At 33.4% G+C, this 15,064-nt stretch overlaps 1 protein-coding gene across 1 annotated transcript in view; it reads right to left on the bottom strand.

The window, feature by feature from the left end:
* The window catches only part of LOC108915241, a 43,205-nt gene extending 28,457 nt beyond the window's left edge, over positions 1-14,748 (bottom strand). Inside the window, exons 1-8 of the mRNA XM_023455303.1 lie at positions 14,620-14,748; positions 9,847-10,067; positions 9,297-9,440; positions 9,052-9,237; positions 8,639-8,971; positions 7,687-7,926; positions 4,685-4,936; positions 3,173-3,335 (exon numbers count right to left, since the gene is read on the bottom strand). Of these exons, the coding sequence (XP_023311071.1) occupies positions 3,173-3,335; positions 4,685-4,936; positions 7,687-7,926; positions 8,639-8,971; positions 9,052-9,237; positions 9,297-9,440; positions 9,847-10,063 (1,535 nt within the window). The 5' untranslated portion in view covers positions 10,064-10,067; positions 14,620-14,748. The remainder of the gene's footprint in view (positions 1-3,172; positions 3,336-4,684; positions 4,937-7,686; positions 7,927-8,638; positions 8,972-9,051; positions 9,238-9,296; positions 9,441-9,846; positions 10,068-14,619) is intronic.
* Positions 14,749-15,064: the final 316 nt, after the last annotated feature.

The raw sequence follows: 15,064 nt of genomic DNA, 5'->3' as shown, positions 1-15,064 counted from the left end.
AAGAATACCCTTTCTATGATTTATAGTAAGATTGCACAGTTTTTGAAACTAGAACAACCTGAAACATATACAGGTCATCCATTCCGAAGAACATCGGTAACGTTACTGGCTAATACAGGACTTGATATATTAGCTATCAAGAGACATGGTGAGTGAAAATTAGCCATAATTGCAGAAAGTTATGTTGCTGACAGTTTAAGTAACAAAGATTAAATTCAACTCCAGGTTGTCATAGTACGTCGCATCATGCTGTTTTAATGGATCAGTCAGATAATATTGAACCTCCGGTGACTGAAATGGAGCAGTCAAATCATTTTGAGAAAAACGTGACAATGAGTAAACGCGAGGAGAATAATTATCCAGATTTTATAAATGTTACTAAATGTAATAACCGTACAATTACTATAAATATTCATTCATAATAATTAATAAAATATTTCTATTTAATTGTTCATAAAATAAGCAAACAATATTTTTTCGAAATCTGCAATAAAATAAGATAACAATTTAATTTATATTTGAAAAACTATAAAAATTGGTTGTTTGAAAATAGTGTTTAGATTATATACACTACTGGAAAAAATTAAGTGGCCAAAAAAAAAATCTAAATTTTCGGCGATTTTTCAAATGGCTGTATCTTTGATAAAAATGGTCGTATTGGAATTCTTAAAACGTTTTTTCCGAATTTACAGAACAATAAAACAGTTTTTTTCAAACCACCTTTTTTTCAGTAGAAAAAAAGTTTGAATAATTTTTTTTTATAATTTCAAACGCTTTCTGCAATAAGAATGTCAAAAAAAAAATTAGGAAGAAAATGTTTTTTTCATTTTTTACGAATTATGAGCATTTAAAGGCAAACAAACGTGATCCTTTAATTTTTTAAAAAATTCAATCGAATGAAACAAAAAAAAAAACGGTTTGAAGGATCGAATTGAAACTCTGTAGGGATTTTAGGGGTACTAATATGACATGTAAAAGGCACAGTTAACATTAGTCATTTTCCCAATATTCTCAATGTGGCACGTGATTTTCTAGAAGACCCCTAAAAGTCCTATTTTTTACGATTCTACAGTCATGTTAAGGATAAAAATTTTTCTAAAAAACCGTGTCAGGACCTTGTAGAGAATTCATTCAAGTTTCTGAAACCCACCGTCGATTTTCTGTGCAACTATTGGTTTCTGAGATATCGATGATCAAAGAGAAAATGATCCATTTTCATTCAAAGTCCGCTAGCTCAGCGAGAAATGGTCGTATCGAGACCAAAAAACAAAAAGAAATTGAAGCTAAATGAACAACCTATCTAATCCATAAGGCGGTTAAGTTGGAAAAATTTTTCCAACTTTTCAAGTCCGTACACCAAAAATAAAAAAAATTTCGAAAAATTTTTTTTCATGATATTCATTAAGATTGCGCGACACGTGTTATATGAAAAAAATTTTTTTTGCAAGATCCAAAAATTAGACTTCAAAGATTCAAGCTAGATTCAAGCTTCAAATTGCTTTTTTTTACTCCAATACGACCATTTTTATCAAAGATTTGGCCATTTGAAAAATCGCCGAAAATTTAGATTTTTTTTGACCCCTTAATTTTTTCCATTAGTGTATTATAATTAATATTCTAAGAGAGTTTAATTCAAAATGAGCTCGGAAAGTGGGGCCAGTAGCATTTACCAGGGGAAGTGTTGGAAGTGGTATATTCCATGTTAAAAAGTACACTGAATGCCAAAAAAATGTAAATTTCCAAAACTGAAATATTGAAAAAGTAAATCGGTTGGATACCGTCCGAAAAAGTTCAGAGTTCTAACGAAAAAGGAAATTGAGAGATTATTACAAGAAGTACCTGATGATAGATTGTTGCTAGAAAAGGCAATTAAAATTAATAGATTTAACTAATTTTGGACAACTTTTCAGGTCATTTTAATAATAATTGGTGTTTGTAAAGCTTTGAGAAGATAGGAGCTACTAAAGATAACGATCAATGATATAGTAGATAAATATTATTACATCTAGCTATGCTAAGAAATGTGAAAAATTAATTTTTTTGGTGTTTTTTCTCATACTTCTTCGTCTATTTTTGCTATTTTTGACCTATTTTTTTAGGTTAGAAAAAAATGTGAGGTGTTAGCGCAATTCTGACAGTGGATTCGGTGCTTCAAAATACTATAAGATAGTAGTTTGGTCAAAACCATATGAAACATTTTTTTGTGTGGCTGTGTCGCAAGTAATTTGCGTTGTATTTCTAGACATTTTCTATGTTAGTTTATAATTTGCCACATATATAGCTTGGTCTGCTAGATACACCTACTTCCCGACCAATGTCGCGAGTACTGCGCTTCGGATCTTCCTCAGTGAGGTTTATGATGTTTTCTTCGTTGTCGAAAACATAAAACTTGACTTATTTCAAGAATTTTAAGAACTTTCCACTCTGTATTTAATACAGTTTCTAATTAAATGCATATTGTACCTTCTGCTGGTTGTCCTATCGGATTTAATCCTGAAGTAAAGCTGGTAATTTTTTCAGGAGAAACGAATCAAAACAATTTCCTGCGTTCGTTGGACTGAATATCAGCTGTTGGCCAATTTAGAAGGACCTTCCGGTATTGCCATTGATAAGATCCATCGTCGGCCTCCAAAAAAGTGACATTCAAGAGCGGTTAAGACAAAACAATATTTATTACGAGAATACATTTTTGAAAATAAGGCTTAGTATGATGAGATGTATATGAGATAGCTTGGTGTAAAGGTGCTTTGAACATATTTTTTGTAGCTGACACGCTAGGATCAATTGCTAGATCTCCCATACTATTGCATTTTTAACCTCACTTGCCACGTTTGGGGTATATCTAGAAACTACTACAGAGGTCAAGAGACAGTGGCAGTAGCTGTACTGAAGAATCGTTGGCAATGTAGAAAGAGGTTCTTAGAAAAGCCACACCCCAAGTATGGTATGAAAGCTATTCTTCCTTTAGTTATAAACAGAATATAGTCTCCAGTCTCTAGTGTCTAGTCTAGTCTCTAGTTTCTATAGTCTCTAGTCTCTAGTCTCTAGTCTCTAGTCTCTATAGTCTCTAGTAAACTGGTTATTTATTATTGGATATTGATTTATTTAATTTCATTCTTAATAAAAGATCATTAATATAAGAAACGTATTTAAGTTACAAATTGAAAATAACTACACCCTTTCCAAATTGAGCCAGATGCCCCCCACAGCAGAATTAACATTGTTTTTGGCAGATGTCTTTAGAGGTAGTGTGGTTTTCTTATTCAGTTTCACCCTGAAATTCCTCAACAGACAGGTCAGACCTACCCTCACTTGCATCAGACCGAACTTTTCACCTGAAAAAGAAGTCTGGTTGAATTCGATTCCACTTATAAAAAATGGTTACGTTTATAATAACGACTTAAATCTAAACAATCGATTTAGGCAATTATAGGCTGTCGGTTCAGTATCTTCTTATTTTGTATTTAAAGCAACACGAGAATTTTGCACTTGTTCAAAACAGTGAAAATTTTCAGCTTCTGTTGGATCAGATGTTGACGAAGGAGCAAAAATTCGTAGTGAAGGTAAAAAATTGATGGAAGTGAAAAGTATGTGAAGGGCAAAAACTGGTAGGAAGAACAGAAGCAAAACTGATCGGAAATGTATTAGAACTCTCCAGACTTTGATCGGAACTTTTCGGTCATTAATTAGTCCAATTAACTAAGCCTTTAAATCGAAATTTTGCCAACTTGGCTGAATTTTTGATATGAGTTAGTTTAAGGTATATTATAACAATAAGTGAGAGTAATTTTTTGTTCAACCCCCGGCCAAGGGTGGAAAAAGATAAAACAAAGGGCTTTTTCAAGATAACTCAAAAAGGGTAAGAGCTAGAAAAAAAAGTTTTTCATGAAAGTTGTAAAGCAGACAATTCTACATAAAAATGGCCTCTTAACTTTTTCTTGTACTATTACAATTAACAGAGTTAGGGAGGCTAGAAGTTAAGGGAAGATTTCAGAAATTTAAAAAAAATCATAACAAACAGAAAAATGATTGAATTTTGTAATTTTTTTTTTCAATCTGCTCTAAAATATGTAACTTTTCTTTTCAGAGAAATAGATATATTTTTTAATTTTTAATAAGAAAGTTATAACAAAAAATCAAATTTTTAATCGTTAATTTTAATGATTTAACAAAATTAAATTTCTGAAATCTTCCCTTAACTTCTAGCCTCCCTAACTCTGTTAATTTTAATAGTACAAGAAAAAGCTAAGAGACCATTTTTATGTAGAATTGTCTGCTTTACAACTTTCATGAAATTTTTTTTCTAGCTCTTACCCTTTTTGAGTTATCTTGAAAAAGCCCTTTGTTATATCTTTTTCCACCCTTGGCCGGGGGTTGAACAAAAAATTACTCTCACTTATTGTTATAATATACTTTAAACTACCTCATATCAAAAATTCAGCCAAGTTGACAAAATTTCGATTTAAAGGCTTAGTTAATTGGACTAAATTGGCAAGGTGAAGCAAAAATAGGCGAGGTTATGAAACAGTTGTAGGAGTGAACCAAACTGGTGGGGGTAACAATGATTTCGAACTCTCCAACTTACTCTACTTCTGTTTGAGAATTCTCTTTGGATATGCTAAGATGAAACTGTTCTCTAGTCTTTTATTACTACAATACCACCCAAATAGTGGTGAGTACTCACCAATACACATCCTAGGACCCTGGCCAAAAGGCAAGTAGGTGCACTGGTTCATGTTCTTCTTCCTCTCATCGCTGAACCTATCTGGATCAAACTCTTTCGGATTCTTCCAGTATTCTTCATCGTTTTGTATGCTTTTTACGGATATAACCAGTTTGGTGCCTTTTTCTATGACCAAATCTTCGCCAGGTACATTATAGTCGCTATTACAGTAACGGATTAGAGTGGATGTCGGTGGATGAATCCTCAGGGTCTCTGAAATCATGATCTTGGTGAGAAATATTTCAGATAAATATGGTTCTTAAAACTAAACTGATAAAAGCATGTGCGTTTGATTTTTATTAAAAGTGTGATCATTTAACAAGTTAAAGGTTTTGTTAAATTTTATAGTAGTGCAGGTTATGAACGACGAAAAGGCATGTAAAATAAAAATTTGAAAACTGGTGACAAATAAAAAAGAGATGCATATTTTGTAAGTAAAAAAGGATACACATTGGGAAAGTTTGTTCAGAGCACAAGGTTGAATTTAATTTTGACAAAGATTTGGACATAAAATACATCACTGGACTTTTGATGTCAAAATTTTCAAAATCTCAACACAGCATGTAATAACCAAAATTCTCATATCAGAAAGATTATACAATACACCGTTTCAGTAAAGATTACGTTGGTATTCTATAGTAAATCTAAAATAATTTAAGCAAAACAACTTTTACTACCAGTAACGTAAGTTATGAAAATATTTAGTAAAGGAAAGGAATTTAGAGAGATAGTTACAAAATTTGTGAAAAAGTAGTTATAAGGGCAGTATTTTTGTAAGAAAAATAGTTGTACAAGGGGTAGTACATCAATACAAACTTTCAAAAATGGAGAAAAAGGAACCATTATTACAATTAAAGACTGTTTATCTGCTCCCACTATAGTAAATAAACTATTTATACATTGTTTTTAAAGACGAGATTTTCCCGTAGAAGTGGAAGTAGAATCAACACTTGTATCGTGTATACTATCAAATTCAGACATGGCTAGGCAATCAACTGAACCCAGAAGACTGGGGTTGGAAATTAACAGATAATACTTTGGAACCGACTCAAACTTTACTTCCACCTGCTCTGGAAAAACTCCTTAACACTATTTTTTGCAATTGCAAAAAAGGTTGTAGTGCTAAATGTGGCTGTAGAAGAGTAGGGTTGCTGTGTTCTCCAGCGTGTACTAATTGCCAAAGCCAGTCTTGCTCAAATGTCCGATTGAATACAACAGACGAAGGTTCATGTGATTTCGATGAAGAGACAGCTGATTCATCTTCATTTGAACAATTTATAAACATCCAGCAAGAAGAAGAGGAAGAAGAATAAGAAGAATAATAATAAGAAGAAATCGAAGAAGACATGACTGTTGTCGACTTTGAAGAGTATAAATCAGATTAAAATATCAAAAGAAATCAGAACTACAGTTAAAGTCAATAACTATTATCAATATCAATAATCATCATACAGTTAAAAGAGTATTGTCCCTGAAAATTCCGTCATAACAGTTCGTGGAGTAGGCCTACCGGGGAAACCACGTTAAAAAAAACGCGTCAAAGTACACTACCTCACAGGTGGTGTGGAAATGTGTGCATAACATGTAGAAAGTGACTCCTTCAACAATTAGAATCGCGATATCTCAGGAATGGTGATTCTTAAAGAAAAAAGCATAAGGACCATTTTTGTAGATAATTTTTGTCAGAGATACTTTTTTTGATGAAACACCGTTTTCTAAAAAAATCCAAAAACCTCAAATTTTGACCTTTGACCGCGAGCACACATGGGATCGGTGGGGACTTTTGACACTTTATTTCTAGGTCTCCACCAAAATTTAGCTCTGTCGGTATTTTCGTTATTTAAAATGTCTATTTTGACCGGGCTATTAGAAACGACAAAATCCAAACAGCCAAAACGACTGCAAGATTTCGAGTAATGTCAAAATTAATTGATTAACAAATGTCAAAAAATAAAACCTAATATTTATTTCATGAACCATAAAGAATTGTGGGAGCAGATAAAATGTTATAGACCACGAAGCAGTTAAGTATAATTTACCACTCTCGGACTCTATTGCCAGCCCTCGCTCCGCTCGGGCGCAAAATCGTCCTCGATTGGTAAATAATATTTAACTACTTTGTGGTGTAAATAACTATTGGTGTAAACTTACAGTTTGTGACAAAATATTTTCATGGAACATGAAATTTCCAGTCCTTGACACTCATTTGTTTGGCATAAGTCTATTTAAGAATTGACGGAAATTCCCAGTCAGTCGAGTTTGAGCCACGTGAAAACAAACGTCTCTCTAAAATAAAAACAAAAAAAATTAACTTGATTATATTGTTGAATAGAAATAGTAAAACATCAATGTAGTGAAGTGAACCAAGGGGAAAATAAAAAACAAACAACTTTTAGCTGAGATTGCAACCCAAAGAAAGTTCAAATCAAAAATAAGTTGTTAAGAGATTTAGTAAGAAAAAACTTGGAGAAGCTCCCAGTCAGCTGTCAAAAATCAAACATGATCACTTGGTCAATTCCCACTACATTCTGGACGAAAATTTGGTCATCTGGAATACAAAGTGCAAACCAGGTTCACAGATGACGCGAACAAATTCCAGAGGAAATCAAGACACTAAGTGGCTCAAAGAAGAGTGCAAGGAAATAAGAGGAACTCAATCTAAAGACTAGTAACAATGATTTAAATAAGAATAAGATTCACTTACTTGGGGCAACAAAATATCGACCTAGTTCACTAAAGAAAACAAGTTATTTGTTTGCTGAAGAAGAGCTGTTTACTTGGGATTATTATTGTGTTGACTAACCTGGGATTTCATCAAATGTTTGTTTGCTAAGTAATTAATTCACTTGGCACCTATTTCATTCAGATATTTCGCTACTATTAACAAATCTTTACTAATTTTATCAAGACAGTCTTTGTGTGTAATAAATCATTGTCGTAAATACTAGAGCCTCTGTACTTACCATCTACAACCTGTCCCAGGTACTTCATCTCACTCAGCGAATCGTAGGTGACCTCGTCCTCGTGGCCAGCCAAAACTGTATTGATTTCATCCCTGAGTTTCTCCTGGATGTCGGGATGCATGGCCAACTCGAACAGGGCGAAGGTCATAGTGGCGGAGCTGGTTTCATAGCTTGCTATGAAGAATAAGATACTCTGAGCGATAATTTCGTCCATTGTTAAAGAGTTACCATCGTCTGGAACTAGAAAATCACACACAGGATGGGTAAATGCGGTCGGGAATGATAAATAGAGGCGACAGTGACAAAAACAATCCTCCAGAAACGTAGTGAATTGATGAAACTAAATAATCCTTACGTACTGATAAAGATTGTTCAAAATTTGCAATGTTTTTATAAACAAAGAATGAAAACTATTTGAACAGATGTACATAAGACGTGTTTGGGTGTATTTTTTTACGACGTCTTGTTACTGTCTGTTTTGTTCGAGCTTTTTATAATGAACTGCTCCAGTGGTGGTACTACTTCACAATACTAGATCTTGCCTCTGGATTTCACCAAATAGAAATGTCATCACATAATAAAAAACAGCCTTCAACACCATTGTGAGTTTACGAGGATGCCGTTTGGATTAAAAAATGTTCCTAGTACAGGGTATCAAAGGGTGTTAAATAAAATTTGGGACACATGGTGTTACTTGGGATGAGACAAGCTCCATTTTCAATTGAAACTATTATCTTTGGGATTTGACAGAAACGACTAATGACGTCATCAATTATATCTTTTCCACATTGCAAATCTGAAAACAATATTCCATTCATTAAGGAAAGCCAATTTGACAATATAGCTAGATAAAACAGAATTTTCAAAAAGGAATGGCGAATTTCCTGGGTTCGGATTCTTTGAATATTCTAATAAATATATAAAATGTCGGATTCTACTGATTCAAGCTTACCCCTGTGGACATTTTTCTGCCTTTCTTTTGTATTCCTGATATCCAGAAGCAACTGAAGAAAATCCCTCCTAACAATTTTGTGTTTTTCGCGATATGAGACTGTTTCCTTCACCATGCCGCTGAAGAAGTCTGTGATGTCTCTCGAAACTTGGCGTATCCCCAAAACCCGCGCCAGCTCGGGAAAATTCTGACAGAACATCTTCTTGACGAGGGTCAGCGGAGTGATGGTCAAAATTCGGTTTCCGAAACGTCTGAAGACTGAGTTCGGCTCCTCGAAGCTGTTACAGTCGAGGCCGAAAGCGCAGGACCCTATGACGTCGGTGGAGAAGCAAGCTGAAAACAGAAGGCAAACGATAATTCTATCTAACTATACAAAGTGTTCCGTTTTTGTTTTTTACCGCATTATTACATACCTAGAAGCTCCTTGATGTCTACAGGATCTTCTGGTTTAGTTTTTTCCTCAATGTAGTACTCGAGAATTAAACCACAATCCATCAGAGTCTGGAACATCGCCTTCAACTTGTCAGACGAAAAAGACAGTGTCAGTTTGGCTCTAAGATTCTTCCATCTGGAGCCGGCGAGACAGAACAGGTTGTGACCTGCAAGAATGGTTGCTTATTAATAACAAATAAATGTTTTTAGCGGAGGTCTGTCTTACTAAGAAGGTCGTCTTTCTCGTTCGCGTAAATTCCCCTATCCATGAAGTACTGGAAATCCTTCTTTAGAATGTTTTGTACCATCTCCAGATCCAGTACCAACAAGTTAGGGGACAGCAACATATACAATCCACAATATTTCCAACCTAACAAGAACGGATGTGTCACATACATGCAAAAACTATACTGAACTATTATAAATTAACCCTTATTCAGCCACTCTTAATCAAATTATAACATCATCAATATGATGCCTTTTTTACTAAAACAATGTACTAAGGTTACAACAATTAGTAGTCTTGGGTTATCCAGTTTATTTGTTAGTACGATGATTCTACAGAGTGTGTCAGAAAAAATGAAATAAGAAAATGTTTAATGAAACTTCTTTAATGTACACATTTTTTTCTTACTTGATAAGCCACAATAACAGTTCCTTCACTTAATTTTTACACGGAAGTGCCAATCGCGCAGTGTTGGTTGCCTATGCTCGACTGTCACGTGGTTCATAAGCAATTATGAAGGTTCACTAATTCGTGTTGTGGAATTACATACCTCTGTCTTTCGCCTTTTTGTATATCTCAGCAATGCTTTCATCCACATGCTCTGTCAGTGGGTTGGTCAAGTTTCCGAAGGGTATTGTGGGTGAAATTTGGGGCACATTCCTCTTCTTCCAGTACTGATAGGACCATTTGAAATATGTATAAACTACGGCAAACAGGGCGGTCACTATGCCTAGTAAGTTCCACAGAATTGATGTTTGGAAAAACATTGTACTGAAAAAGGTAAAAATATCTCTTTGTACAGGGTGAGTCAACGATTGGTTAAAGTAGATTTACTCAGAATTGCTAAAGTTTATCAAAAAACTATTTCTACAGGGTGATAAGTACGCTAACAGGGCACATTTTAAAAATATTTTAAAATATACAGGGTGCTCCAAAAATTTGTGACAGACCAAACTTACATTTTTTTAAATGGAACACCCTGTATTTTACAACATTTTTAGATTCTACGTTTAATTTGAAACATTTTGATATAAAGTTTCCTATATCTAAATTTAATAGTTTCTGAAATAATTGGAACTAAATAAAAAATATTGCATTTTTGTACCTGTATTTAACAGTAGCTATCCTCGTTATTTTTAAGAATTAAAACAAGATTTTTGGTACCGTGTTACTGTAAAGGTGGCTTGAGAACGTCATGGATTCAAATTTTGATTAGCACCTACAGGGTGTTCGTAAAATAATGACAGATTTGAAGAAGTTTAAACTAAAAAATCTTAATTTTTTTAAATGGAACACCCTGTATATTTTTCAATATTCCTTTAGATCTTTTAAAAACTAACAACTTTTGTTAACCATGTCCTATACCTATACTCAATACTTCTGGAGATATTCGCTTAACAGTGTAGTGGAGCATTTTTCGTGATTTTCTAATTTGGTTCGTAGGCCTGGCAAAATAGATAGTAATAAATCATAATCATATTACGTCAAATATAATAAATACTGTTTTCTTTATTTATCTTTACATTAAATTATTTAATAATTTAATTATAAAAAGAAAAATTTCATCCTTTAAATAAAATAATGAAAATAAGTAACAAATACTCATAAATTGTTATATTAGAATAACTTATAGATAATTATTACAATACACAAGAATTAACACTAAAAGATTATAGTACTTAATATTAAGCAATTACACCGAACTAACAAATATAATAATTATTAGACAAAATCTTAGCGTACTTATCACCCTGTAGAAATAGTTTTTTGATAAACTTTAGCAATTCTGAGTAAATTTACTTTAACCAATCGTTGACTCACCCTGTACAGAGGGATCCATTACCCTTGGGAATATAGTGTACGGACTAGGGTTAGTACAGCTGACACAGACACGTTTTAAAGGTTTTTAATGTTTCGAAAATCTATATGTTTTCGTCTATGAACTTTAAAGATGAAGTGAATAACACAATAGATATCATATATCTGTATCTATGGGAACAAGCAAAAGCAAACAAATTGGAATTGTCGAAAGTACTTAAAAATGAAAAATCATTCACTTTTGCAGATACTGAAGTCATATTTAACTAGTAGAAGTCAGTACGTTGTTTACAATGGCTTTAAATCTTTTGTATTTGTAGCTCCTTCCGTTGCACCTCATGGTTCCGTTCTGGGGCCATTATTATTTCATGTATTTATAAATAGTATAACTGATGCATTAGAAGTCGGTTTATGCTGATGATTTTAATATGCTCACCATTGTCAAAACCTTAGAAGATTGTAGATAGGCTTAATGCTTCAAAGTATCATTTACTGGCAAATTATTTTTAATAATTCCGGGTTCTTTATGTTGTCTTCTTTCAGAAACTAATTTTTCTTTCACATACAGGGTGTGGCTTGTATAATCTATAAAAATTAAACCACTTAATTATTAAATATTAAGCATCGTCCATCGACTCATCAGTGTTAAAAAGTGAAAGATTCCAGACAAAAGTTTCTATTTTGTAATTCCACGACAGTGCCAGTGTAATTTTTATAAAGAAGTAAAAAATAAGAATAGCGTGCGGATTACAATAAAAACGAAATTCTTATTCCCTACTTTGCTTAATTTTTCAGTTTGTGCACAAACTAGTTTTACAATGAACCGAGAAAACAACGCATTTACTATTTCCGAATATGTCGATATGGTGTTAGTGTATGGTGCAGCCGGAGAAAATGCGCTCGCGGCGACTAGGTTGTACCGGGAACTATGACCACAACGTCACCCTCCATGTGCAAATACAATCCTACAGTGCGTTCAGCGACTGCGAGATACGGGAAGTGTTACTCCTCGAGGAGAAGGACGTGTTCAGCAAGTGAACCTTAATGTTGAAGATGCTATGTTGGACAATCTTGACGAAGACCCCACAATTAGTACTCGACGACTCGCACAGCAAGTAGGAACCTCATCTCGTACCGTACATCGCATCTTAAGGCGCAGGCTATTGCACCTCTATCATCTGCAACCAGTTCAACAAATTTTACCCTCGGATTGAGATCAACGAATGCGTTTTTGCAGATGATTTTTACGGCAATGTGCCGATCAAGTAGACTTTCCTGCTTATGTTTGTGTAACAGATGTGGCGACATTTACCCGTGAAGAAGTGAATTTCCATAATATGCACATATGGGCCGATGAAAATCCTCACGCGATTAGGGAAACTCATTTTTAACATCGGTTCTCCGTAAAGGTTTGGGCTGGCATAATAGGCGATGAACTTGTGGGTCCCCATTTCTTTAAAGGACGACTAAATGCCTGCTTTTGCTTGAATTATTGGACGATGTGACATTACAAGTTCGGACACGCAGGTTTTATCTTGCAATGCATTTAAGATAGTAATTACTGTTAATTATTATAATAAGAAAATATCAGTTTTTTTTAAATATCTATTTTTCTTAGTTTTTACTTTCGCATTGAAAAATTCCACAAAAATTGAGAAATATCTTTCTATCTTTCAATGACGATTTGTTTATTCGGCTGGTCTACAGCACGTAACTCATCGTACAGCACAAGGACAGGACCGTTCCAGAGAAAATATTTTAATCCATAATTGAATTTTAAGAAAAAAAAAAAACGCAAAACGAACTTTTTCGTATAAGACTTTTCTATCGTTTGGAAGCTGTAGTTTAATTTGTATAGATTATATACGCCACATCCTGTAAAGCAACTATTGCCAGTGAGTGAGACATAAAAACTTGGAAAATCCCTTACCACGTCTTTGTTAGAAGTAAACTTGAATATCATCATTTGTTTGGTGTCTTAACTATGACTTTTGGATAAATATCCTACAAAATGTCCAACGAAGACTATTGAAACCACTACATTTTAAAACATGGTTTTTATCCACTAATGAGAGATCCTCAATGTAGTCGTCTTCTTGACCCATTTTCTATTTCCTCACTTAAGGTGAGGTCCTGGCCGAGAAATAGTGAAATTTATGGCGTTTTTAGGTACTGAAATCTTGAAAAGTAAAACGTGTAGAACAAAAGTAAGCACAAAAATAAAATCCTTGATGTTTTGTTTATTCATTGTTACCATTTAAATTTACTCAAATAAAATAATAACTAAAAAAAAAGCGTTTGTAAAACATGCGTTTTCTGTTATCCTAACCTCACATTTTAAGAATTATTTTCACGTACTTATAAATAAAAGTAAACAATTTTATATGTAGGACTAAGCATGTGGAATTATATATAAAAAAGTTAGTATTTTCGTAGATTTCAGTACCTTAAACCTTGATGGTTTGATCGTTTTTTGCACGTGTTTATTCGTTTTACTGCGGCGTCTTTTAAAATACTCAGGTGGCATTACATAACATTCCTGTTATTTGATAAGCTTTAGATTATTCAGTTATTAAATGTTTGATATTATTTGTCTTTGCGGAAAACACTATAGAATATGAGGCCCTTAATATTAGACAAGTATTTTTCCCAGGTTTTTCTTTATAAAATTGATCACAGTGATTGTCCATCTATACTGCCTAAACTAAACCTGCCACGTCCACAGGAAAATTCACGACATTGGCATTTTTAGTTGCAGCATCATATTATACAGGGTGATTCACAAATGGTGACCAGAAATGAAACCGCGTATTCTTTGATGAATTTTAAGGGGTCTTTCTCATAAAATTTTTATCTAGGACGCTTCATTAAAAATATACAGGGTGTTAAACTTTAAACTATTTTTAATTTTTTTAAATAATTTAAAAACTAGTATGTGAAATAATTTGAAATTGGGCACATGTATTTACGTAAACATTGTCCCAAATTTGGGAGCATTTCCTAAAAATTTACATGCTCCAGTGGCGGAGATTCAGGGTATGGTGGCATATTTTTCTAAATAAAATAGTACGCTAATGCTTTACGGTAACAACCATGATATTTTCGGATTTGTCTTTCAATTTTCTACAAATTACTACTTCTCTTATGTTTTACGAAAAAAGCCGCGATATACATTGATGTTTTTTATTTGTCTGTTTTTCTTCAATGGAATTTATTTCATTGATCTTTTGATTTTTTAACAGGTGCCGAAATACCCAATAAATAAGAAAAAATATATATTTGTTTATATTTAACAATTTTTGGAACCCCCTAAAACGATACGCACATGGAATCGCACTCCTTGCGCCCTTCACTCGTTGCAAGGGTCTAAACGTAGAGAATGAGCTACCGCTGAATGAGCCACCGCTTGCTATCTTGACAGTGAAAGTTAATATTTTCCATAAAGGATTGACTAAGTTCGCGAAACTAGCTAGCAGGTTTCTATCTTTAATAATAACTGAGATACCTGGGAGCACTACACACGCAATGCACTGTCCATATGTGATTATAATTTGATTTATTTTCAACGATTTGATTAAAGACTAACTTTGGTTTAATTTAATAAGTAGATAGACACAACTAACATTTGTCAAAGCAAATTTTAAAAATGTGAACGAACTTTACCTCGACCGACACTAACGCTGACTAAATTAAGAAGGCTGTGAGACACTTGAAGATACCTACTACATTATATAATACGTAGGCCAACAAGATTAATTGATACGTATGTTATCAGAGTATTTATCAGTAAGTATATAATATGATATGCAAACCGTGAAATCTACGAGTGTTTTTAAAAGGTAACAGTTTATTGACAATATTTCGTAACAAGAAGAGTTTCAATAATTTATTAACTTTATACAGGGTGTTTCAGGATTAAGTCGACAAACTTTAAGGAGTATAAATTTTTT

Source organism: Anoplophora glabripennis, unplaced genomic scaffold (genome assembly GCF_000390285.2).
Source record: "Anoplophora glabripennis isolate ALB-LARVAE unplaced genomic scaffold, Agla_2.0 scaffold155, whole genome shotgun sequence".
Classification (NCBI taxonomy): Eukaryota; Metazoa; Arthropoda; class Insecta; order Coleoptera; family Cerambycidae; genus Anoplophora; species Anoplophora glabripennis.
The sequence above is the reverse complement of the archived record's forward strand: the minus strand, read 5'-3'. Positions and strand labels throughout refer to the sequence as shown.